The 24509-nt window shown below is 35.7% G+C and overlaps 2 protein-coding genes across 2 annotated transcripts in view; one reads left to right on the plus strand and one right to left on the minus strand.

Moving 5' to 3' along the window:
* Positions 1-176: 176 nt before the first annotated feature.
* Positions 177-15041, minus strand: phykpl (5-phosphohydroxy-L-lysine phospho-lyase). Its single transcript, XM_022675324.2, has 12 exons — positions 14922-15041; positions 14716-14834; positions 13257-13416; positions 11752-11826; positions 8802-8889; positions 8594-8710; positions 7478-7560; positions 4582-4807; positions 3590-3744; positions 2338-2427; positions 2125-2255; positions 177-363 (listed from the first exon to the last, which is right to left on the minus strand). The coding sequence occupies exons 1-12, from the start codon at positions 14978-14980 to the stop codon at positions 335-337; spliced, it is 1332 nt and encodes a 443-aa protein (XP_022531045.2). The 5' UTR covers positions 14981-15041; the 3' UTR covers positions 177-334.
* Positions 15042-16469: 1428 nt separating this feature from the next.
* The window catches only part of ube4a (ubiquitination factor E4A (UFD2 homolog, yeast)), a 38914-nt gene continuing 30874 nt past the window's right edge, over positions 16470-24509 (plus strand). Inside the window, exons 1-4 of the mRNA XM_022675259.2 lie at positions 16470-16609; positions 20250-20419; positions 20906-21082; positions 24427-24509. The exon at positions 24427-24509 is cut by the window's right edge and continues 30 nt beyond it. Of these exons, the coding sequence (XP_022530980.2) occupies positions 16506-16609; positions 20250-20419; positions 20906-21082; positions 24427-24509 (534 nt within the window). The 5' untranslated portion in view covers positions 16470-16505. The remainder of the gene's footprint in view (positions 16610-20249; positions 20420-20905; positions 21083-24426) is intronic.

Below are 24509 nucleotides of genomic sequence, written 5' to 3' on the forward strand. Positions count from 1 at the left end.
ATGTTTTAAATATTAATTTACCATGTTTTAATGTTTAATAAAGCCTAATTATATTAGTATTATTTTCAGGAAGTGTTTCACTGGTATTGTTTAAATCATTTTTAAAAGTAGTGTCTGTTAGAATTAACCCATCCTTCATATGAAGTTTTATTTATTGTACTTGTGCCACTTTAAGGCTAAAATGTTCCCCAAACACAGCAGAAATGTTCATTGGTTTTCAGTATGCAGAAAACTATTGATCTCAAATGACTGAGCAACATTTTTTGGCAAAACCTAAAATGTTGGAAATGTTGCCCGGCTTTTTTCCAGTTCCTAAATTCACTACTAACCATCATCATTTCTGTAGGGAGGCATCCTGGATTTCTGTAAAAGAGAAAAGAGAATAATCTTAATCCTTCACGTGGTTATTTCATTTTACATTTAAGCAATAATACATGAGAGGGAGTGGCACGAACCTCGAGTTTATTATTGTGATTATACCACAGTTCCATTATCACTGTTTATTGAAAGATTTTGAGTTGGCTTGTAAGCGCTGCTGCATCGTTGCTAGGTTACCTGTATATGGCGGAGTAACAGTAATACATGGAGAGCTTCGGTTACAGTGCATTACCAGCTGATAACGGCACTCCAATTACACCACAGTTAGTTCCGACCCTGCAATGTGATTGGCTGAGAGGCGTACTATGAGTACCGTTATCAGCCGGTAATGCACTGTAACCGAAGCTCTCCATGTATCACTCTGCCCACATACAGGTAACCTAGCAACGATGCAGCAGCGCTTACAAGCCAAACAGCGCAGCTACAAACAGAGCAGCAATGGAACTATTTTAATTGCCGGAGTTTTTATAACCAAAGAGATCGTATTTTCTCCTCCTCTTTAACTCTTTAAAGTCTTTCAATAAACAGTGATAATGGAACTGTGGTATAATCACAATAATACACTCGAGGTTCGGGCTATGACGTGTAATACTGGCACTGCTGTGCTGATCTACGGACGCAACACAGCAGTGCCAACATTACACAATATAGCACAAACCTCGGGTGTATTATTACTTAAATATACACTCACATGCCAAAAGTCATGGGAAGGCGTCATGTAAATTGATCATGAAGTGTTACCTCAAGGAACAACTTGGAAATGGCCAGACCTGTATAAGTTGCAAGGTGTTATCTTGGGAGTGAGGTTGAACACTGGCCAGTGTGCTCATGGCAAGGCAATGCAAATAATCGACTAATCGATTGATGCGACATTGAGCAATAGGACATTGCATTTCGAAAATTGTGTTCATGCATTTTACATTCCTCAATCCAGTAGCCTGTGTGCACTGGGAATACCACACAGAAGGCATTACCACCCAAAGTGGACAGTTATGTGGGTGGTGATGATCGTGACCGGTGACATCTGATTGGAATTATCCATGCAAACAGACATTCAGTGAAGGAAACACACACCCACACACACATATTCCACAGATAATGCAGAATTATTTAGATTCCACAAAACATGATACTGGTACTAGTCCTATGAATGAACGAATGAAGTTCAACTTACAAAGCATCCTTCTAGTCCTATGAATGAATGAATGAACGAACGAATGAATGAATAAATGAATGAATAAATGTAGAAGGGAAGTTCAACTTATAAAGCACCTTTCTAGAAACCCAAGGACGCTTTACAATTTACACGTTTTACACACAACATTCATACTCAGCAGCAGCCAATAGCGCACAGCATACTCTCAACCGGAAACCACCGTCCACCTGGAGGACTGCATTCAGCACTACACTACAGCATTTACCCAGAACAGAGCCAATATGCCAACCCATATCTGGGCACAGTCATACATACATCTACAGACACACAAACTAACATACATACAGCACACTTTACACATACACACCAGATCAATTTAGAGTATTTAATTTTTCTCTGCAATTAAGACTAGAGTATTAGGACCTGATCTCCATATTTTTGGACTGTGGGAGGAAACCAGAGTTCCCGGAGGGAGAACATGATAGATAACCCAGATCCACCCAGATACTTGAACCCAAGACCCCAAGCAAATATCCATGACATTTAGGCATGTTAGTGTAAAACGTGTGAATATATTTACGTTTTCTGACCTCTAAGAACAAGATCGATTTCCTCAGTGACTCGTTCAGCGTCCTCCATTCTGAAGCACATGGGGGGCTTGAATTTGACGACGTTCTCCCACGGTCCATCCGTACTCAAACATATATACTTCTCCTTCATCCTGAGAGAAACCGAGTGAGAGCAAAGGCGTTCAGATCGGTGTAAATACTGAGAAAACGTTAATATGCTCCTCCTCCACTCACCTCCTAATGAGCAGCGCTGCCTCCTCGGTCGCAGGAGTTAAATCCACTCTATCTTTAACCAATTCAAACCCCACAAACAGCCCCGCACCACTGCAGAGGAGGAACAAGCACAATATTCATCATTTAATCAAATGTTCTTCCACATCAGGGCAGTGTGTTGTAGTTTATAAGATGAACACACGTGGATCATTAAAAAAATGTGACCAGACCTCTTACATTTAGAAGGATAGTTCTTAAGCTTTAAATGTAATTTTATTCTGAGTTTGATATACAGTAAATCCATCAGAGGTCATCAGGTTTTTAGTTATTTCAGATATACTTGGTCAAGACAAATTGCACCTGATTAGGTGCACATGCACAAAATATACAGGCATTGATATTGGATGAATTGAAAATAGTGAAACATTTTAATCATAATGACAACCTAAAACAGCCAAATGACCCTAAAAAAATAAAGCTTCTTGCTATTTTCTGTTTTTTCCATCTTGTGACAAAAGTAAGTTGCATTATACCATCAGATTTATGTTACAGGACGCAAAAATGGCATAGCTGCCATTTAGCTATGTTTTTATGTTTTTGCTAATTCTATGCTAAAAGCACATTCCTGTTACTTTCAGTCCTGTTACTGCTAACATAAAAGAGCAGCAGGAGTGAGTTTCAGTAACAGGAATGAGTACTGTCTCCTAGTTTTAATAAATCAATTAGTAATGATAATATTAATTAATGTAAACCACTTTTTTCCAATTCCAATTGTTTAATAAATTGCATGAAAATACATTTGATCAATTTCAAGTTAGGATCTTCTTGAAAAGATTAAAAATAGCTTTGCATCTTTAAGAGAAAAAATTGTGCATGCATATATAATGATTGTTTTGTCATAAATATCAATTATTTGAACAAGCAGTTAAACATTTCTTTAAAATAAACTTTCTTGAGAGAAAATCACAGGAATTATTGGACTTGCTTTTAAACATGGTTTTTAAATGTCATAAGTTTTGGTAACAAGACTGAGAAAAATATAAACATCTTCAGATTAGAAACCTTGTAATAAATGTAATAAAGCTGCCGGAGTTTGATCTGTACATGTTTTGAATATTTAAATATGTGTGTTATTGGATTCAGATTAGAAAAAAAAGATAAAAAATAAGTTAAGTTGATTTGGAAGAGTTACAACAAGCAAATGGCACCTAATGCTTGTGTCACTCTTTTGCACAGTACTGATTTGAACTACAGTAAATATAAAGTAGCTCACCGTACGTCTCCGATGATTGGGTGTTTGATCTGGAGCTGTTTGAGGAGATCCTTCAGGTGATTCCCAACTCGAACTGCGTTTCCTCTCAGATCCTCTTTCTCAATCACATCTAACACTGCCAGACCAATCGCACATGACACCGGGTTTCCTCCAAACTGTAACAAAACTCAAATTTATACATATACTATTTTTTTAACATTTTATAAAAAGGTTCTGCTTAATACAGTCAATTCTTACTATAGTTAAGATGCTTAGAATGGTGCACCACTTAAATATTGCATCAATTAAATCTACTGCACACATGCAAACATGCAGAAAGCACGTCCAATGGAAAACAGGTATCTCCAATTTTATGTTATTACATAATTTGAACATTTCTTGATTAACAGACTAATGGAAATACTTCAAAATGACCTGAAATAAACTATTTTTACATTTACTTTCATTGAAAGTTTAGAAGGATTTTTTTTTTTCGATTTTCATTGTTTTTCATTGGACAGCGACAATATGCTAGTGCCACTCAGGGGTGTGCGATATGGCCCTAAAATAATATCGCAATATTTCATAGTATTTTCACGATAGCGATACTTTTGTCAAAACATGACAAAACACTGAATTAAAAAATATATATTTCAAGGATACACTACTGCAACAAAATAAAAACAAAAAAATTGTATTATTGCATATGATATGATATATCACACCCCTAACTGAGATATTAAAAAATACAAGAATTTTATTAGATTTGTAACAGAAGTCTAGAATGATCCAGAATATCATGATATTAATAATAATAATAATAATAATTAACTCCAGATATCTCCATATATTCAGGATTAAAGTAAAATAAATGATACTGGACAGATATAATCTGTATCTAGTAGATATATAATGGGAAATGAGAACAGTGTGAATTTTTTCTTAATTTTTGATAAAAACAGTATAAAAGTAGAACCCTGATGTGATAATTAGGGGTGGGTGATATATCTCACAGTGTTGAAGTACTCCACTCCGTTAGCTGTGAAGGCTCCAGCTATCTCCTCGGAGGTGACCACACATGCCAGCGGATGCCCGTTTCCCATGGGTTTGCCCATCGTCACAATATCAGGACAGAAATCCTCTCCCTGGAGCTGAAAGGCCCAGTAGTGGCTTCCAACTCGACCAAATCCGGTCTGAATTTCATCAGCTACAAACACTCCCCCTGCTGCTCGAACGTACCTGCAGTTACGCACTCTCACAGTTACCATGTTAACCCCTTAAAAACATTTGATGTGTTCTATAAAATAATTCATTTAAAGGAGAACCACGGTGTAAACTTGACTTTCGCTGTAGTAAAACATAATAATAAGTACTAACTTTTGTCGAATAGCCCACCTCTGCACTCCTGCTGCTTTCTGACAACCAGAAATTGTATTCTGTTTGTCCAAACAGGCTTTAGAATGGATGATATGAGGGGAAAATTTTATTTACACCTGCAGATAAACAGTGTTGGGAAGTAACGGATTACATGTAACGGCGTTACGTAATCAGATTACAAATTATAAGTAACTGTAATCCGTTACAGTTACTGCTTCAATAAATGGTAATCAGATTACAGTTACTCTGCTAAAATTAAAGGATTACATTGCGGTACTTTGCTATTTTTGCTCTTCCAACACTGACAAAACGCAAATAACATTTTGCGGTGAATCGCTCTGATATGACAGGGAACTGTCTGCCCCTCGTCCCATCTCGCTGCACACACACACACAGGGAGGAGGGGCAGACAGCGGCTCCACGCTCACACAACGAGACGAAATTAACGGACATTTTGGTCAACGAATAAAAACAAGACGAAAATGTTTGGCAGGGACGAAATCCAATCAGAACTGATTTAGTTCTGTGAAAGGTAGGGACCAGTTAGGAAGAGATCCAATCACTGCTAGTTTAGCGAAGGTGGAGAGGCGGGATAAGCGGGGTACTCATCCAATCAGTACCCGCCTCTCCTGCAGTAGCGCCGTGCGCTCAGTTACAAACCCGGGAATTAAACTGTCGTTACGGAGCTCGACTGGAAGTTAACTCGACAGTGTTCAGCAAGGAGAGAGAGAGAGGGGCGATATATTTCTCCTTTGACGTCGCAAAAAACAAGATAACGTGTAAACCGCGTGGAGCGACTCCATCTCCGGTAAAAACACCACTAATCTTTCAGCTTCTGCAGAGCAGAGTCACACAGATCTCCATGCAGAGATCAGCATTTTAATGCTGATGTTATTTCATATTCTGTGTTTAACTCAGCAGTGCACTAAAACACAGAACTGATACAGAACTCACTCATTAAGATCAGATCATCTGTTTAGTCTCACAGTGGGAAAGATATAGCTAGTGTTAAAGCAGGAACAGGTCAGAAAGGAACTCAATAATATAACGAAAATAAAACAATAAAATAAGTGAATCTATGAACCCAAAAGTCTGTGTAAAGTTCCTTACAGCACTTTCTCATCAGTTTCTCACTTTAACTCATGAAGTCTCTCAGTACATCCTGAGAGCATCTCTACAGCACAGTGTGTGAAGGTGTGTTCATTTATAGACTGTAGCTACAGTAGGTGTGCTGGGTTACTGCTGGAGATAAAACTAGATCATTTAAAAGTTTTTGCATCTACAGCTCTGTTTAAACTATAATTTAACTATTCAGATGTTTTATGACCTGATTTCTAGAGCAAAATTTTAAATGTAAAATATATATAGTCCTATACACACCTATAATAATAATAATATACATTAAATCATATATAAATATATTTCACATTCAAACATTAACAATATTACTCAATTGGTTATTAAACGTTTAATTTCATATAAGTGTGTAGTTAATAATTCAAGGGAACTGATGAAAAAGCATTTACATTTACACCCTTTACATTTTAGTCGACTAAATTTACTGTAATTTTAGTAGACTATATTCTTATGACATTAAGTCGACTAAAACTAAGTCGACTAAATTACTGAATTGTGACTAAAACTAAATGCTATTTTCGTCACAAGACTATGACTAAGACTAAATCAAAATTTGTTGTCAAAATTAACACTGGTGGCAAACCTGCAAGTAGATAGCTTACAGTTGTTGTTACATTGTTTGGTTTTAAATTGTTTTATCATCAATTTATAGAAGTGTTTCATAAAATTGTTTGATGAAATGGTTTCATAAGTATTTTTATAGAGTGATTGAAAAGGCTGTTTTATTTGTTTATCTATTTGTTAACTGGAAAGAAAAATAAAAGGATAATATGCAATATGTGGTTGCTACATTCATTCAGGCTTAAAAAAACGACAATATTGTAAGTAATCCAAAGTAATCAGATTACGTTACTCACTTGAAGTAATGTAACTGATTACGTTACAAATTACATTTTGAGTGATGTAATCAGTAATCTGTAAGGGATTACATTTTAAAAGTAACCTTCCCAACACTGCAGATAAATCACTCTTTACACCGGTATCGGTAGAATCTGGAGAGCCCTGACATTTAAAACGAGGCATTTAGAGCTTAAAAAGTGCAGAAGAAGTTTTTTTAAAACTTTTCAGCGCTCTCCAGATTCTACCAATGAGGTGTGGAGCTACTTTGAGCCTGGATAACAGTGTAAAATTAATTTATCTGCAAAGTAAAACATGCCCCATATCATTCATTCTAAAGCATGTTTAGACAAACAGAATAACATTACTGGATCTCAGAAAGCTGCAGGAGAGTGGAGGTGAGCTATTTAACAAAGGTTAGTACTCTTTATCATGTTTTACTACAACAAAAGTCAAATTTACACCGGAGTTCTTGGTGGAGGGAGGGCCATGGGTTTGGGCTGAATCTAGTCACAAAATTTACCATTTTTCTTTTATCTGTCGATGTAAGACACTTACTCTGCAACCTTTGTAAAGTATCCACGTGGGAAGATGATCTGCCCACCAACACTGGGTAAAGACTCCACAAAGAAAGATGAAATCTGCAAAAAGAGAGGTTAAAAAACTGTATGTAAACCATTTGGAGATACTAAAGAAATGCCATCAGAGACAGTACTTTTCAGGAAGTTGAAATCATTTGAAGGTAATAAGGACATTCTTTATTTTATTCTATAAACTACGGACAACATTTCTCCCAAATTCCAAATAAAAATATTCTCATTTAGAGCATTTATTTACAGAAAATTAGTAAATGAGAAATTACTGAAATATAAATGAAAAAAGATGCAGAGCTTTCAGACCTCAAATAATATAAAGTTCATATTCATAAAGTAGTTTTAAGAGTTCAGAAATAATCAGTATTTGGTGAATTAATCCTTGTTTTTTTTAGTCACAGTTTTCTTCATGCATCTTGGCATCATGTTCTCCTCCTCCACCAGTCTTACACGCTGCTTTTGGATAACTTTATGCTGCTTTACTCCTGGTGTAAAAATTCAAGCAGTTCAGTTTGGTGGTTTGATGGTTTGTGATCATCCATCTTCCTCTTGATTATATTCCAGAGGTTTTCAATTTGGTAAAATCAAAGAAACTCATCATTTTTAGGTGCTCTTATATTTTTTCCAGAGCTGTATATTTATTAGTAATAACAAAATAAGTAATAATAACTTTTTCTTTCATTTGCTTGCTTCACTCCATCATCCTGCAAATAGAAACAAATAGATGAATGTGGCTAAAGTCAACTTATGTGATCAGCAAACTGTAATATGTCTCTCATATTATGTTTCCTGAGTTTGATTGGCTTCCTTCAGGATGCACACTTTTCTTTGTCTTTACTGTAAGACGCAGAGGAGGAAAACAGCCATCCTACCCAGGGCTGTTCAGTTCATGCTGAACTGACGCTGGTGGACTGATCTAATAACGCACATGTATCTATGAATGTCTTTGTGTATTTTGTAAATTAGTTTTTGGGAGGGAGTTGCGTGCTCTTCTCTTAGCTACTCTCTACGCCCTTTAAATTGTCCCTTGGGGACAAATAAAGTAATCTGAATCTGAATTATGGAAACAGAAGATGCATACCTTACGTCCCTTGCTGTGCATGTCATCAATAAGGTTCTTCACAGTATCTGCGTAGGCCTGAGCTGGATCGGGGTGGTCGTGTCTGTAAAGGCCTCTGTATGTATCAGCGAGTGGAGCCTGAGAGAACACAAAGCAGTGTTTATAGAGCGTGAACTAGAGAAACGATGAGAGGAGGGGAAATCGTGTGTATTTCGAGTTTCTTACGCACCACGTGAACCCAGTCTTTCTGACCCTCCAACTTCCGGAACTTGTAGGGACTTATGTCGATTAGACTGGAGAGATGGCCGTGATACGCACTTCAGAGGAGAAGAAGGGCAACACTGACTCAATCACACACACTCTTACATACATACACACAATAATATTTTATTTGTGTACAGTGGTGTAAAAAATAGTTTGCCTCCTTCCTGATTTCCTGATTTTTTGTATGTTTTTCACACTTAAATGTTTCGGAACATCTGTCACGTGGGTGACCCAGGCAGGGAGACGAGGAGGCGGACGCAAGTGCAGGTAAGAGCAAAAATAAATAATTTATTAAATAAATAACAAAGGTAAACAAAAGAAACAAGTAAACAAGAAATAAAGAAATAAACAAGAAACGGAGGTGAGAAAACTAACAAACAAACAGGGAGGCTAATGAACGAGAAACTAAACAGAGCTAATAACATAAACAAACTAATTAGAGAATATAATAATAAACAGGGAATATATACAAGAGAAGGACTACAAATAAACAAGGAAATAAACAAGAAGCTAAACTAGACAAGGGAAAACTAAACTAAGCAGGGCAAGGGAGGAAAAACAATGGAACTAGAAAATAAACAGAAAAACACAGAATAAGGAGCAAGGGAAACAAACTAGGAATAAACACGGAACTAGGGCTATAGCAACACAGAAACGCGGAGAGACAGACAACAGGGGAAGGTGCAAAGACCGACGGAGGACAAGTGGCACAGGGGATCTACAGTGCCCTCCATAATTATTGGCACCCCTGGTTAAGATGTGTTCTTTAGCTTCTCATAAATTGAGTTTTGTTCAAAATAATATAGGACCACGATGGAAAAAAGAGTAAAATGCAACCTTTAACTCAAGTGAATTTATTCAGTAGGAATAAAATCCCACATTAAGAAATAATTATTTAACATCAAATCATGTGTGCCACAATTATTAGCACCCCTGATGTTAATACTTTGTACAACCCCCTTTTGCCAACAAAACAGCACCTAATCTTCTCCTGTAATGTTTCACAAGATGTGAGAATACAGAAAGAGGGATCTTTGACCATTCCTCTTTGCACATTCTCTCTAAATCATCCAACGACCTGGGTCCTCTCCTCTGCACTCTCCTCTTCAGCTCACCCCACAGCTTTTCAATGGGGTTGAGGTCTGGGGACTGAGATGGCCATGGGAGGAGCTTGATTCTGTGTGCGGTGAACCATTTCTGTGTAGATTTGGCCACATGTTTAGGGTCATTATCTTGCTGAAAGACCCAGTGACGACCCATCTTCAGCTTTCGGGCAGAAGCCACCAGATTTTGTTTTAAAATGTCCTGGTATTTTAGAGCATTCATGATGCCATGCACCCTAACAAGGTTCCCAGGGCCTTTAGAAGAGAAACAGGCCCACAGCATCACTGATCCCCCGCCGTATTTCACAGTGGGCATGAGGTGCTTTTCTGCATACTCAGCTCTTGTGTTACGCCAGACCCACTTAGAGCATTTGTTGCCAAAAAGCTCTATCTTTGTTTCATCTGACCAAAGCACACGGTCCCAGTTGAAGTCATAGTACCGCTTAGCAAACTCCAAACGTTTGCGTTTATGATTGTGAGTGAGAAATGGTTTCTTCCGTGCATGCCTCCCAAACAGCTTGTTGGCATGTAGATAGCGCCTGATGGTTGTTTTGGAGACTTTGTGACCCCAAGAAGCTACCATTTGTTGCAATTCTGTAACAGTGAGCTTTGGAGAACTTTTTATTTCTCTTATCATCCTCCTCACTGTGCGTGGTGGCAAAATAAACTTGCGTCCTCGTCCAGGCTTGTTTACCACTGTTCCAGTTGTTTTAAACTTCTTAATAATTCCTCTGACAGTAGATATGGACAGGTGTAGGCGAGTAGCGATTTTCTTGTAGCCATTGCCTGACTTGTGAAGGTCAACACACATCTGCCTCACTTGAATGGTATGTTCCTTTGTCTTTCCCATGTTGAAGATAAATGGCCTCTGTGTCACGTCATATTTATACCCCAGGGAAACAGGAAGTTGTGAATTACTAATTAAATGTTCCTACATACTCTGATCAACTTCGTAAACTACTGTAGAAGTGACAGAAATACTTTTATTAAATTTATTTCCTAAGAATTGTTAGGGGTGCCAATAATTGTGGAACAGGTGATTTTATGAAGAATAATTATTTCTTAGTCAGGGATTTTATTTCCCCCTTAAAATTTACTTGAGTTAAAGGTTGGACTTTACTTTTTTTCCCATCGTGGTCCTATATTATTTTGAACAAAACTCAATTTATGAGAAGCTAAAGAACATCTTAACCAGGGGTGCCAATAATTATGGAGGGCACTGTATATAACAAACAGGAAACACACTAGAATTGGAAACACCTGGGGAAGGGGCGGAGCTACAAATGAGACACACGTGGTGGAAAACTACTGACAGGAGACACAGAGGAGTACAGGTCACGTGGGGAAGACACAGAGAGACATGAGACAGGGCTAAGACGTGACAACATCAAACCAATTTAAATATTAGACAAAAACAACACAGGTAAACACAAAGTGCTATTTTTAAATGAAGGTGTTTATTATTAAGGGAGAAAAAAATCCAAACTTACACAGCCCTGTGTGAAAAAGTGATTACCCCCTAAACCTAATAGCTAATCGGGCCGCCCTTAGCAGCAACAACTGCAACCAAGCTTTTACAGCGCTGTGGAGGAATTCTGGCTCCACTCATCTTTACAGAATTGTAAAAGCCACATTAGAGGCTTTTCCAGCATGAACAGCCTTTTTAAGGTCATGCCACACTGTGCTGCAATCAAAGCTAAAGGCGGTTCAACCAAATATTAAGAGTGTGTGACCTTTTTTTGGCTAGGCCGTTTAGGAAATAGTTTATATATATAGTGTATATAAAACAGATAGTTTAAAAAAAATACTTACTGGTCTAAAACTATAACATCCTTGTTTCCAGTGTACTGACGAGCCAATCGCAAGGCAAGATCATTCGCTTCAGAGCTTCAGGAGCAGAACAGAAACAGAGACGTGAGACTCTCCTCTACTGTTTTAGATTTATACATCTAGATCTATTTCAAAACAACAATATAAGAAAATTGGTATCGCTTTATAAAACAGCCCGTGTTTTAGAGGGTGAGTTCTCTTTATTTATGGTATAACTTCTCTGGATGAACCAGTACATCCAAAACACTGACTACCGGGTCCTACAGGTACTTTAACTGTAGGTATAAATAAAAAACACAAGAACAACCAGGAACAAGAGTGTAACAACTAGGTAACTTTCTGAAACTTCCCTTGTAGTTTCCCAACACTTATAGTGTAAGTCAGGGGTGTCCAATTTTTTTTTGTTGGGGGCCAGAAGGAGAAATATATTTAAAGTCAGGGGCCACAGACTCCGTAATAAAACAAATAATGAAATATACCACTTTAAATAATACATTTTCCTGATTAATTTCATTTACACACCATTTTACTTTACTAACTATCTTTATCTTTGACAGTGTTGTATAAACTAAGATTTTTCAAATTGATGTTTAATTTCATGATGTCTCTTAATATTAAACTCCTCAATTACGGCAACTTTTAGACTCTTTGCCCCGTTTTTCTGCCCTAGAAATGCGCACCCTCTCCGCTTTTAGACTCTTTTGCCCGTTTTTATTTATATATAATTTAAATAATATATAATCTCACATTATAAAAACCTGCTCAACAGCATTCATTTCATTCTATTTCTAAAATACCTCGCGGGCCGCTCCAAAAAAGGAAACGGGCCGCAAATGGCCCGCGGGCCGTAGTTTGGACACCCCTGGTGTAACTGTTCTCTATAAATCAGTAAATACTAAATACTAATGGGTTCCTTCTTATACTTAAATGTAGGTACAAATAAAGCACAGGAGATCCTGCAATTTCCCTAAACTTGTGGGGCAATTTTCACATAAAATAATATATATAATCATTTTTCCTTTTGTTCATGGCAGTTATGAAAGCTTCATTCCAGTCACGCTGCAGAAAATTATAATTCTAATAATTTTATGAGCTTGAAAAATAAGATGAGAATTTTACTTATGCCTTTAAAACTGTCGAAGGTGGAGCAGGAAAAAAATATAAAGTTTATAATGTCAAGACTAAAATACAATAATATTTATATATCTTCAATAACATAATCAGGTATGCTGAGATTTTAAAGAAATGAATCATTCATTAATACACAGAAATCACAAGGTTTTATATGAATGCTTAATAAACCCACACTTCACCTGATTTTTACTGTTCTTACTCAGTAAATACTCAGTAAAAACAGGGAGTGTTGTGCTGTATTATGTAGTGTACAGTGTTTTATCATTCTTACTCTGTAAGAACACAGTACTTACACTCTAAAACACAGGCTGTATTATAAAGCATTACTGAATATTTAATAGTGAGCTACTTACCCTGAGTTGACGAAGTAAAAGACAGAGAGCTTCTTGGGCAGAGTAGCGGCGAGTCTGTCTGCATAATGCACTATATTATCATGGAGGAATCTGGTGTTTGCATTAAGAAGATCCATCTGAGCAGCAGCAGCCTGAGTAACAGCAGGATGGCAGTGACCCACTACAAAAATACAACAGATAACCAGCACTGGTTTAACTGTTTAACTGGAATCTTAAGGATTTTACAAAACTTGTATGAAACTTGTATGAAAAACACAATATTATATGCGTAATATCAGTGTTTAAAAAAAGTTCACTCCTACCCAAACGTAACAGTGGGATCTAAAGACTCTACCTTTACACATAAACTATTTATTACAAAAACAGTACTGTATTTTTGAGAATTAAAATAGTATTGGCAAACATAATATTGCACTACATTAATATCAATCAATTAATCAATCAACCTTTATTTTCACTTGGGAATACATTAAAGGTAACCCTAATTTTTAATGCAGCTGAGCATTTACAACTGGGTAAATATTTTGTGGACTGACGTGACAAAAGTAAAACATTTTGGAAGGCGTGTCCCATTACATCTGGTGTAAAATTTAAATTTAACATTATTTCAGAAACATAACATCGTACTGAATGTAAAACATGGTGGCGGTAGAGTGATGGTCTGGGACTTTTTTTGCTGCTTCAGGACCTGGACAACTTGGTGTAATTTTTGGAACCAGGAATTCTGCTCTTTACCATACATACAAACATTTATATATATATATATATAGTATTAATACATATATGAATTATTTTTTTAAGTCTTATTTTATTTTACAAGGGAAACTAATTTTAGTTTCAGTGCAGTTAATAGAAGGTAAATCATGTAAATAGTAATAAGATTTGTTCAGCTTCCAAAAGAACTTGTTCTTGAAAAATTGTTCCAAAAAAATATTGTCATTTAGAGCTTTTGTTTTGCAGAAAATGAGAAATGGCTGAAATAAAAAAAAGGTGCAGAGCTTTCAGACCTCAAATAATGCAAAGAAAACAAGTTCATATTCATAAAGTTTTAAGAGTTCAGAAATAATCAATATCTGGTGGAATAACCCTGGTTGGTTTTTAATCACAGTTTTTTTTCATGCATCTTGGCATCATGTTCTCCTCCTCCACCAGTCTTACACACTGCTTTTGGATAACTCTATGCTGCTTTACTCCTGGTGCAAAAAATCAAGCAGTTCAGTTTGGTGGTTTGATGGTTTGTGATCATCCATCTTCCTCTTGATTATATTCCAGAGGTTTTCAATTTGGTAAAATCAAAGAAACTCATCATTTTTAAGTGCTCTCATATTTAATTTCAGAGCTGTATGTGCAGTAGTGTATGTTCCAGTAGTAAATCAGCTGATCTGTGTGTATATATGAGTCTGCAGAGTAACTAAAACAGCAGAAGTGAGAGATAAATTAGTGTAACAGGGACTCTTACCGTGCTGAACATTACTAATACAGTCCAGGTACTGAACCCCATTCTCATCATACAGGTACTGTCCTCGAGCTCTCACTATCTTCACCGGGTCATCAGAGAAGAACAGCCTGCAGGACTGTCTGTAACACAGCACAGATTCAGCCTTAAAACAACAACAGACACATATAATCACATATAATCACAATAAAACCTGCTTTATCACACACCCGATCAGCCTTTTCCTCATTCTCAGAGTTTCATCCTTCTGAAACATCTCCTCAGCCATTCGTACAAACTCCAAACTCCAGCTCTTCTGCAGCTGCAGTTATTCAGCTACCATTTACCATTTAACTACCGAGTCCTTAATGAATCGGTTCTTTTGAACCGAGCGCAACTGAATCGAACAGTACATTCGACTCACATAAATTAACTCATTCTTGCACCCTTGTTATAGACTTTGAATACAGCTTTATTTTTATTTCTAGATTATAATTTAAAGATCAAATATTTATATCACATCATAAAATGCCACATAATCAGTTTAAATGTTTAAATGTATGTATCTGCCTACTGTAGGCTAGTTAGTCAATTAACTCTTGTTTTTGTTATCTCCATATAAACATAATATAAATCAAAAATGGCATTAGAATTCACAAAATTTATAGAGCAAGCATTGTGAAATATGTTCATAACTATATCTATATTTTGTCATTTGAATTTGAATAATCTCTACTGCTGCCTTATCACCTTTCTAGAATCCCTAAACCATTTTAGGGTCCATCTCATGATAAATTATATTTTATTATTATTTAAATTAAAATAATAAAAATATATAAAATACTTTGCTGTGATGTAAGCATCATTTCAGTCATTATTCATATAAAAATAAAAGTTACCAAAAACAGTACAGTCAAAAATTTGGACACATCTTTTCTCGTTCTAATGTGTTTTCTACGTGTGTGTATAGCTATATGGCAGCTATGCTAATACCATGAGGACAATGAGCACATTCTAGTGATTTTCCCAAAAAAATGTATTTTAATAATAAAGCAATAAGATCTAAGAATGAATTTAGGTAACAGGACTGAGTGTTGAGATTGAGCTCCTCAGTCACAGAAAAACTATTGAGGGAACTTAATTCTGGTTTTCCCATGATCTAGAGAAAGACCAGCTAATGTCACTTCCTGTTGTAGATGTGACTTCCTGTTGTAAAATGTTACAGATTTTTCAGATGGTGTAACGTGTTACGGTAACAGGACTGAATGAAACCCAGGGACACAACTAAAATGTGTTTTTTTATAGTTGAAATATTATGGATTTACTATGAATGGGATTTGAAGTCACACAACAATGCAAAAAAATACATCTCTAAATTATTTTAATAATTATATTTCACGGAAAAGTTTATAGATAGAGAGTGGGACAGGTAACAAATGCTATTTTCTCAGTGTTCTGAGTAGTTTTTATTAATGTTTTTAATTACATATCTTACTTTTAGATCAATGTACAAGACACTATGCTTAATAATAAAATGTATGTGCACATTTATACATGTAATTTCCTGGGGATGGAAAGGGCACGGATTATACTGTTCTGCTTGTAATTCGATGTGTATTAATGAATATTGTGGAAAAATATAAATAAATGCTTAAATATAAAAAAAAGTTCTTCGTAAAGAAAGCGTCGCCCTTCTCTTTTAATTTGGAAAATCGACTCACTGAATCTCTTCCGGTTCTGAAGAATCGGTTCAGTGAATCGAGTCGCTGCTAGAATGAGTGAGCTGCGTCGTGTGTTGATGACGCTACACGCGTATGTGTGTTTATGCAGGAAATGCAGCAGCGCGGATTATTAACACTATTATATTTAATAAAACAGCAGCAGCAGCAGCGGGTAAACACACCGCCAGCGGGACACGGTACGGGCCGGGCTCTGGGTTACGGGCTGTCAGGGTCTGTGGGGCTGGGGGTGTTTCTGGGCGCGGGTTTGTGGGGCTGTGTCTGCGCTGTCTATGCTAGCTAGCTATGCTATGCTATGCTAGGCTAGGTTAGCCTCAAAGCTAGCGTTATCTACAGCTGTTGGGTTAGAAGAGAGAGCTAGCTTACCGCTAATAAGCTAACCAGCTAACTAACTCTATCTATAGATAAATAACAGTGCTGACTGTAATCTGTATTAACTGTGATATATGTGGTAATTTGCTACAGAGGTCTTTAAGCTGTTTGTGTTTTCCGTGACAGAAAGTAAAAGTAGACAACTAACTTAAAATGCAGCCATATGTCTGAGTATACAGTATAATAGTACATTATCAGGAGTCTCTCTGATTCAGTATTAACCAACCAAATGTGTCAAAGTTGTTTACTTCAATACCCTCAGTGAATAAACTTAGTAGGGATAGATAGATAGATAGATAGATAGATAGATAGATAGATAGATAGATAGATAGATAGATAGATCCATAGATAGATCCATATATCCAGATTTAGGTAGGTAGATCCATATATCCAGATTTAGGTAAATAGATCCATATATCCAGATTTAGGTAGGTAGATCCATATATCCAGATTTAGGTAGGTAGATCCATATATCCACATTTAGGTAGATAGATCCATATATCCAGATTTAGGTAGATAGATCCATATATCCATATTTTGGTAGGTGGATCCATATATCCATATTTAGGTAAATAGATCCATATATCCATATTTAGGTAAATAGATCCATATATCCATATTTAGGTAGGTAGATCCATATATCCATGTTTAGGTAAATAGATCCATATTTAGGTAGATAGATCCATATATCCATATTTAGGTAAATAGATCCATATATCCATATTTAGGTAGGTAGATCCATATATCCATATTTAGGTAAATAGATCCATATATCCACATTTAGGTAGGTAGATCCATATATCCAGATTTAGGTAGATAGATCCATATATCCATATTTAGGTAAATAGATCCATATATCCATATTTAGGTAAATAGATCCATATATCCATATTTTGGTAGGTAGATCCATATATCCATGTTTAGGTAAATAGATCCATATTTAGGTAGATAGATCCATATATCCATATTTAGGTAAATAGATCCATATATCCATATTTAGGTAGGTAGATCCATATATCCATATTTAGGTAAATAGATCCATATATCCACATTTAGGTAGGTAGATCCATATATCCACATTTAGGTAGGTAGATCCATATATCCAGATTTAGGTAGATAGATCCATATTTTGGTAGGTGGATCCATTTATCCATATTTAGGTAAATAGATCCATATATCCATATTTAGGTAGGTAGATCCATATATCCATGTTTAGGTAAATAGATCCATATTTAGGTAGATAGATCCATATATCCATATTTAGGTAAATAGATCCATATATCCATATTTAGGTAGGTAGATCCATATATCCATATTTAGGTAGGTAGATCCATATATCCACATTTAGGTAGGTAGATCCATATATCCAGATTTAGGTAGATAGATCCATATATCCATATTTTGGTAGGTGGATCCATTTATCCATATTTAGGTAAATAGATCCATATATCCATATTTAGGTAGGTAGATCCATATATCCACATTTAGGTAGGTAGATCCATATATCCAGATTTAGGTAGATAGATCCATATATCCATATTTTGGTAGGTAGATCCATATATCCATGTTTAGGTAAATAGATCCATATTTAGGTAGATAGATCCATATATCCATATTTAGGTAAATAGATCCATATATCCATATTTAGGTAGGTAGATCCATATATCCATATTTAGGTAAATAGATCCATATATCCATATTTAGGTAGGTAGATCCATATATCCATATTTAGGTAAATAGATCCATATATCCATATTTAGGTAGGTAGATCCATATATCCATATTTAGGTAAATAGATCCATATATCCATATTTAGGTAAATAGATCCATATTCAGGTAGGTAGATCCATATATCCATATTTAGGTAAATAGATCCATATATCCATATTTAGGTAAATAGATCCATATATCCATATTTAGGTAAATAGATCCATATATCCATATTTAGGTAAATAGATCCATATATCCATATTTAGGTAAATAGATCCATATATCCATATTTAGGTAAATAGATCCATATATCCATATTTAGGTAAATAGATCCATATATCCATATTTAGGTAGGTAGATCCATATATCCAGATTTAGGTAAATAGATCCATATATCCACATTTAGGTAGGTAGATACATATATCCAGATTTAGGTAAATAGATCCATATATCCACATTTAGGTAGGTAGATCCATATATCCATATTTAGGTAAATAGATCCATATATCCACATTTAGGTAGGTAGATCCATATATCCATATTTAGGTAAATAGATCCATATATCCACATTTAGGTAGGTAGATCCATATATCCATATTTAGGTTAATAGATCCATATATCCACATTTAGGTAGGTAGATCCATATATCCAGATTTAGGTAGATAGATCCATATATCCATATTTAGGTAAATAGATCCATATATCCATATTTAGGTAAATAGATCCATATATCCATATTTTGGTAGGTAGATCCATATATCCATATTTAGGTAAATAGATCCATATATCCATATTTAGGTAAATAGATCCATATATCCATATTTAGGTAAATAGATCCATATTTAGGTAAATAGATCCATATTTAGGTAGATAGATCCATATATCCATATTTAGGTAAATAGATCCATATTTAGGTAGATAGGTCCATATATCCATATTTTGGTAGGTAGGTCCATATATCCAGATTTAGATAGATAGATCCATATATCCATATTTTGGTAGGTAGGTCCATATATCCAGATTTAGATAGATAGATCCATAGATAGATAGATCCGTAGGTTCATTAATAGATTGCAATAGTGTCTTGTGTCTCTTGTCGTATGTATGTCTATATCTGTGACTTTGTTGTTTTGTACAGTTAGTATGTCTCATTTATTTAAATCTTGCTGTTGTTGTTGTAGCGTTGAGAAGGAGAGTAACGCAATTCTAATCCTCTGTATGTCCATAGGTCCATGCACTAAACAAAAACAATCCAGTATATGTTTTATGTTTTTTTTTTCTAAATGGACATTGTGTCTTGCCACAAGAGGGTGTGAAAGTGCTTCAAAAAATTGCTTTATAAAAAGTCTGCCCGAGTTTATGATTGGGGAGTGTACCTCTTGGTTAGATGTTTCTGAAGGGTATATCTGTGAAGGCCTTTTTCCAGCTTTACCCAGTTGACAGACTTTTTGATAGGAGTTGCATCATTGGACTGAGAAAACTGGATGGTCATATCAATGAATTACTGTGATCTTGGCCGTCCATTAGTCTGTCTGTTGTCAGTTGTTTGCAGTGTTGTTGGGAACAAAAAGTCTGCACTTTTTTTTCTGCTGGAGACTAGAACTGTATTGTTTTTAGTGACAAATCCATGTTATTGCTAGGGATCTGATGGCTGTTGGGTTCGAGTATAGAGGATTTAGTATATATACTGTCTTTGTTTGACCCAGATTTGTCCCTTTTTGTTCTTTTCTCTCACAGGCTGGTCTTGAGCCCCTGTTTATGGAGTACATGCTCCAGTGAAATGACAGACCAGGGTAATAATAATCAGAACATCTCTGGAAACCCGTTTGCTGCCCTCTTCAGTTCCATCGCTGATGCCAAGCAGTTTGCATCAGGCCAAAAGTTACAGCAGCAAGCTGACCCACCTTGTAAGTTCTGTTTACTGTTCTCTAGGCAAAATGGTTTTATTTACATGTTTTTATACATTAGTTTAAAACCTTTGGCTTTTTACTATGTTAAACATGTTGACATTTTATTTTATTTTCATTTGATATTAGTAGTATAGAGAGATTGAGGTTCTGTAATATTAGGTCAAATCTTCTTTCTGAATTTCCCCGAATCTGACCTTAGTAAAACCGCTTCCTTGGTTTTATGTGTTGAGTCATATTGCCGTCATCTCTTAATACTGTTGTATTGAAAATTAAATGTGTATATGTTTTACTATGCTTAAAAAACAGACTTTTTTAAGGGATGTCCTCATTTTATACATGTTTCCTTTAAAGAACCATTAACAAGACATTTTACGTAATAAAGAAGAACTATTTGGCCTTGCATGAATGTTGTATATGTATAATCAGTTGAATATGTTTAAGTATGTATGTTAATAATAATTCTTGTGATCTGATTGTTTGCAGCGGAAGACTCTGGGGAGAGCCAGTCTGAGTCTGATAATTCAGTGTCTGACAGCATAGAGGACAATGATGACTCTGTGGCGGAGATCAGCCGCTCGTTCCGCTCACGGCAGGAGCTCTGTGAGCAGCTCAATGTCAATCACATGATACAGAGAATTTTCCTCATCACTTTGGACAACAGTGAGTGCTGCATCAGCAATATTTAGTTAGCTTATAACAAAAAAAACGAATCGCTAAGCACGAGTGTGCAGTTTGATCGGACCATTCTTTTGCACTATAAGGTGCACCAGATTATAAGGCACACAAAAGAAAGAGCTAGCTCTTAGGGTGTTCAGTGGCTAATGCTTATTTGGTTCCAGCACTGCTAGCCGGGGTTAGCAGCAGGTTACAGGCCTATAATAATCATGTCTGAGCGACGAAAATGTTGGTGCCTAGTAGGGGTGGGCGATATGGCTCTAAAATAATATCACAATATTTCAGGGTATTTTAGCGATAACAATATACTTGGCGATATAGGAAAACTAAAATAATTAACTCATTTCAGGAATATAGTATAAGAGTATAACAGAATAATCATAATGTGGCAAAATAAATAATATAGCATAAAATAATATAATGCAGCAAATAATATTGCAGAATATTTAGTGCATGCATATAAACTGCAAACTAAAACAATTATACAATAAATACACCTAAAGCTTCACAGTAAATAATAGACTACTTTTAAGACAGAACAGCCCTATTATCACGATATGGATTTTTAATATCATGATATTTCTGTGTCACGATATATTGTATAAGATATAATATTGCACACCCCTAGCGCCTAGCACGGTTAGTGGCTAATGCTAATACTGCATTCCATAAATGAACAACATTAACAAAATAAATATTAAAAAAGAGTGTATACAAAAAGAAAAACACATAATATACATTGACCAGTTTTGAAAGTACTTTTCCACATGCTCTGTGCAATTCATATTCTGAACAGAGAGTCCTTTAAATCACCAAACCTCTAAACTAACAGACTGTCACTTTAAAGTTTAGCAGATTTTAAAGAAAAAAATACTGGACTGATCTAAGCTGATAATTACTAGGTTCAATACTGGAATAGAGAGAAATGTGGTATTGTGTCAAATAGGGGTGGGCAATATGGCTCTAAAAAAATATCACGATATTTTAGGGTATTTTTGCGATAACGATATACTTGGCGATATAGGAAAACTAAAACAATTCATTAATTTCAGGAATATAGTATAATAGGTTAACAGAATAATCATAAAGGGGCAAAATAAATAATATCGCATTAAATAATATAATGCAGCAAATAATATTGCAGAATATTTAGTGCATGCATATAAACTGCAAACTAAAACAATTATACAATAAATACACCTAAAGCTTCACAGTAAATAATAGACTACTTTTAAGACAGAACAGCCCTATTATCACGATATGGATTTTTAATATCATGATATTTCTGTGTCACGATATATTGTATACGATATAATATTGCCCACCCCTAGTGTCAAAGCTAGCTATAACTGTGTCTGTTCCAACTTGACACAATAAATAACATATTGCAATAAAACACTGCAATACAAATGAAAAACACATAAATACATAGAAATTGCCTTAATGTATTTAGATCTGATTGTTTCAGGATTGTGTGCATACTTCATGTATGATCTTTTCAAATCAGATTTAAATAATATACCTTATTTTTTGCACGATAAGGTGCACTTAAAATTGTCAGTGCACCTTATAATCTGGTGCTGAATCTGGTATGAATTCTATCAGTCAGGTATTAAGGAGCAGTAAAGCCCCTCCACTGAAGTACAGAGTTATACAGGAGTTTCAGTTTAGTTCTCCAACACTGAGACTGGTATTTTGCTAAACGTGGACAAAACTCTAAGAACACAATAGTTAAGCAACTGTTAAGCATGGTGGTGGTAGAAAAGTGCTCTTGCGAGACTTAACACATTACATTGTGCACAGTAAATAGAATAATCAAGAACCAGTAATGAATAATCAATGGAAATGGATGAAGCAAGATAACTAAATATCGGACTGTAACCTCGTCACAGCGCTGAGGACTGTGCCTAAAGTTTGAGTCTGTGCCAGAAAACCAACAAACCCAAAGTCCAGTGAAACCTCTTATAGCCTAATATCCTAATAGTGCCATGAGATCCATGTCCATAATGATTTTACGTAAATATCCGACCACAACTATATAATGTTGTTATAAAAACCTGTAATTTTCGTGAGTTTTGCACAGGGCTTCTCGGCTGTTTACTCGTGTTTAATGGTATTTGCTGCTGATGGCTTACTGTAAACGTAATGACATCATTTCTCGTAACCTGCTTTGATGAGCTCACTCCAGATGATGACGATAACAGGGTGACCTTGCTTTTCAGAAGCAGAGCGAATGACTTCATCCTTTTTTTCTGTCCAGCATCCTCATTACTTATTCCTTCATCCACATTACTTCATCTGTTATCAGCCTTATACTCTCTCTTCTTCCTTATCTTCTCATTCTTTATCTAGGGCTTCTTTTAAAACAGTTTATTACCCTTGATTAGCACTGCAGCACAGCTGAAAATAGGGAGTTTTAAAAATATATTTATGATTATTTGTCCTTCTAGAGCTTTCTCTTAGTGCTTTAAAGGCACTTAATAAAGTAAGTGGAGGTATGATGTGTCTAATATATCTGAATATACATATTGATTGATTCATCATTATAATCCATATGGGGCTATGGGAGTTTAACAGGTAAACTCAATAAAGGATGGTTTATAACTCAATAAAGGATTGTTTCCGGTGGAAAATACACAATTTTAGAACAGTGACCAGGGTTAAGAAACTGCTTTAAACTACTAACATGAAGTACTAAATTCTGCTTATCCACAACATCCAACTTCTAGTTAACTAGTTATCTAAATGAATTGTCTTGTCCTGCAATCCTAAATTAATGAACTAAATAAAAATGGAATAGTTTCGTCTGTTCAAATTAGGAAAGAACAAAATATTGAAAATCAAAGGATGAATTACCATTTCAGAAACATATTTTAAATCACAGATAAAATCTGATTAAAGAAACTTGTTCAGTTTATAACGCACGACTCAATAATGCACAAAAAAGATGATTTTTCTGCTTTTTATGGCTACAGTACATCCACACTCCTCCACAGTGATTTACAGTGATTCTCCTTCACGTTCACAAAACCAGAAAGCTGATTGGCTGTTTCACCTATAAGGCAGAACTTTATCCTTGAGCCAGCACCATGATTGGCGTTAAGAGATTTCGCATTCACATAGCGGTCAGTGAGTCCTGTCTTCTTATTAATAGTGCAACTGAGCTGAGTGAAACTATTCGGGGCTACTGGATAATCATTCGGGGCTAAATCCCCAGAAGCCTAGGCAGGTTGAATTGAACACATACGCATGAGATAGCATATAATTTAAGGCATCTTTAATGAAAGTATCACCTTTATATTACATTAGTCTGTTTTTTTGGCCTTCAGGTGACCCCAGTCTCCGAAGTGGTAATGGCATCCCCCCACGCTGTGTCTACCTTGAAGAGACGGCAGCAGATCTTGATGGCCAA

This window comes from Astyanax mexicanus, chromosome 18, assembly GCF_023375975.1.
Source record: "Astyanax mexicanus isolate ESR-SI-001 chromosome 18, AstMex3_surface, whole genome shotgun sequence".
Taxonomy (NCBI): Eukaryota; Metazoa; Chordata; class Actinopteri; order Characiformes; family Acestrorhamphidae; genus Astyanax; species Astyanax mexicanus.

Coding starts and splice junctions, on each gene's coding strand:
- phykpl (XM_022675324.2), bottom strand. CDS start 14,980: ATGGCTGAGGAGATGTTTCAGAAGGATGAAACTCTGAGAATGAGGAAA. Junction 3,745..4,581: donor GAGTGGAGTACTTCAACACT/GTGAGATATATC, acceptor GTTTTGTTACAG/TTTGGAGGAAACCCGGTGTC. Junction 2,256..2,337: donor GCAGCGCTGCTCATTAGGAG/GTGAGTGGAGGA, acceptor GGTTTCTCTCAG/GATGAAGGAGAAGTATATAT.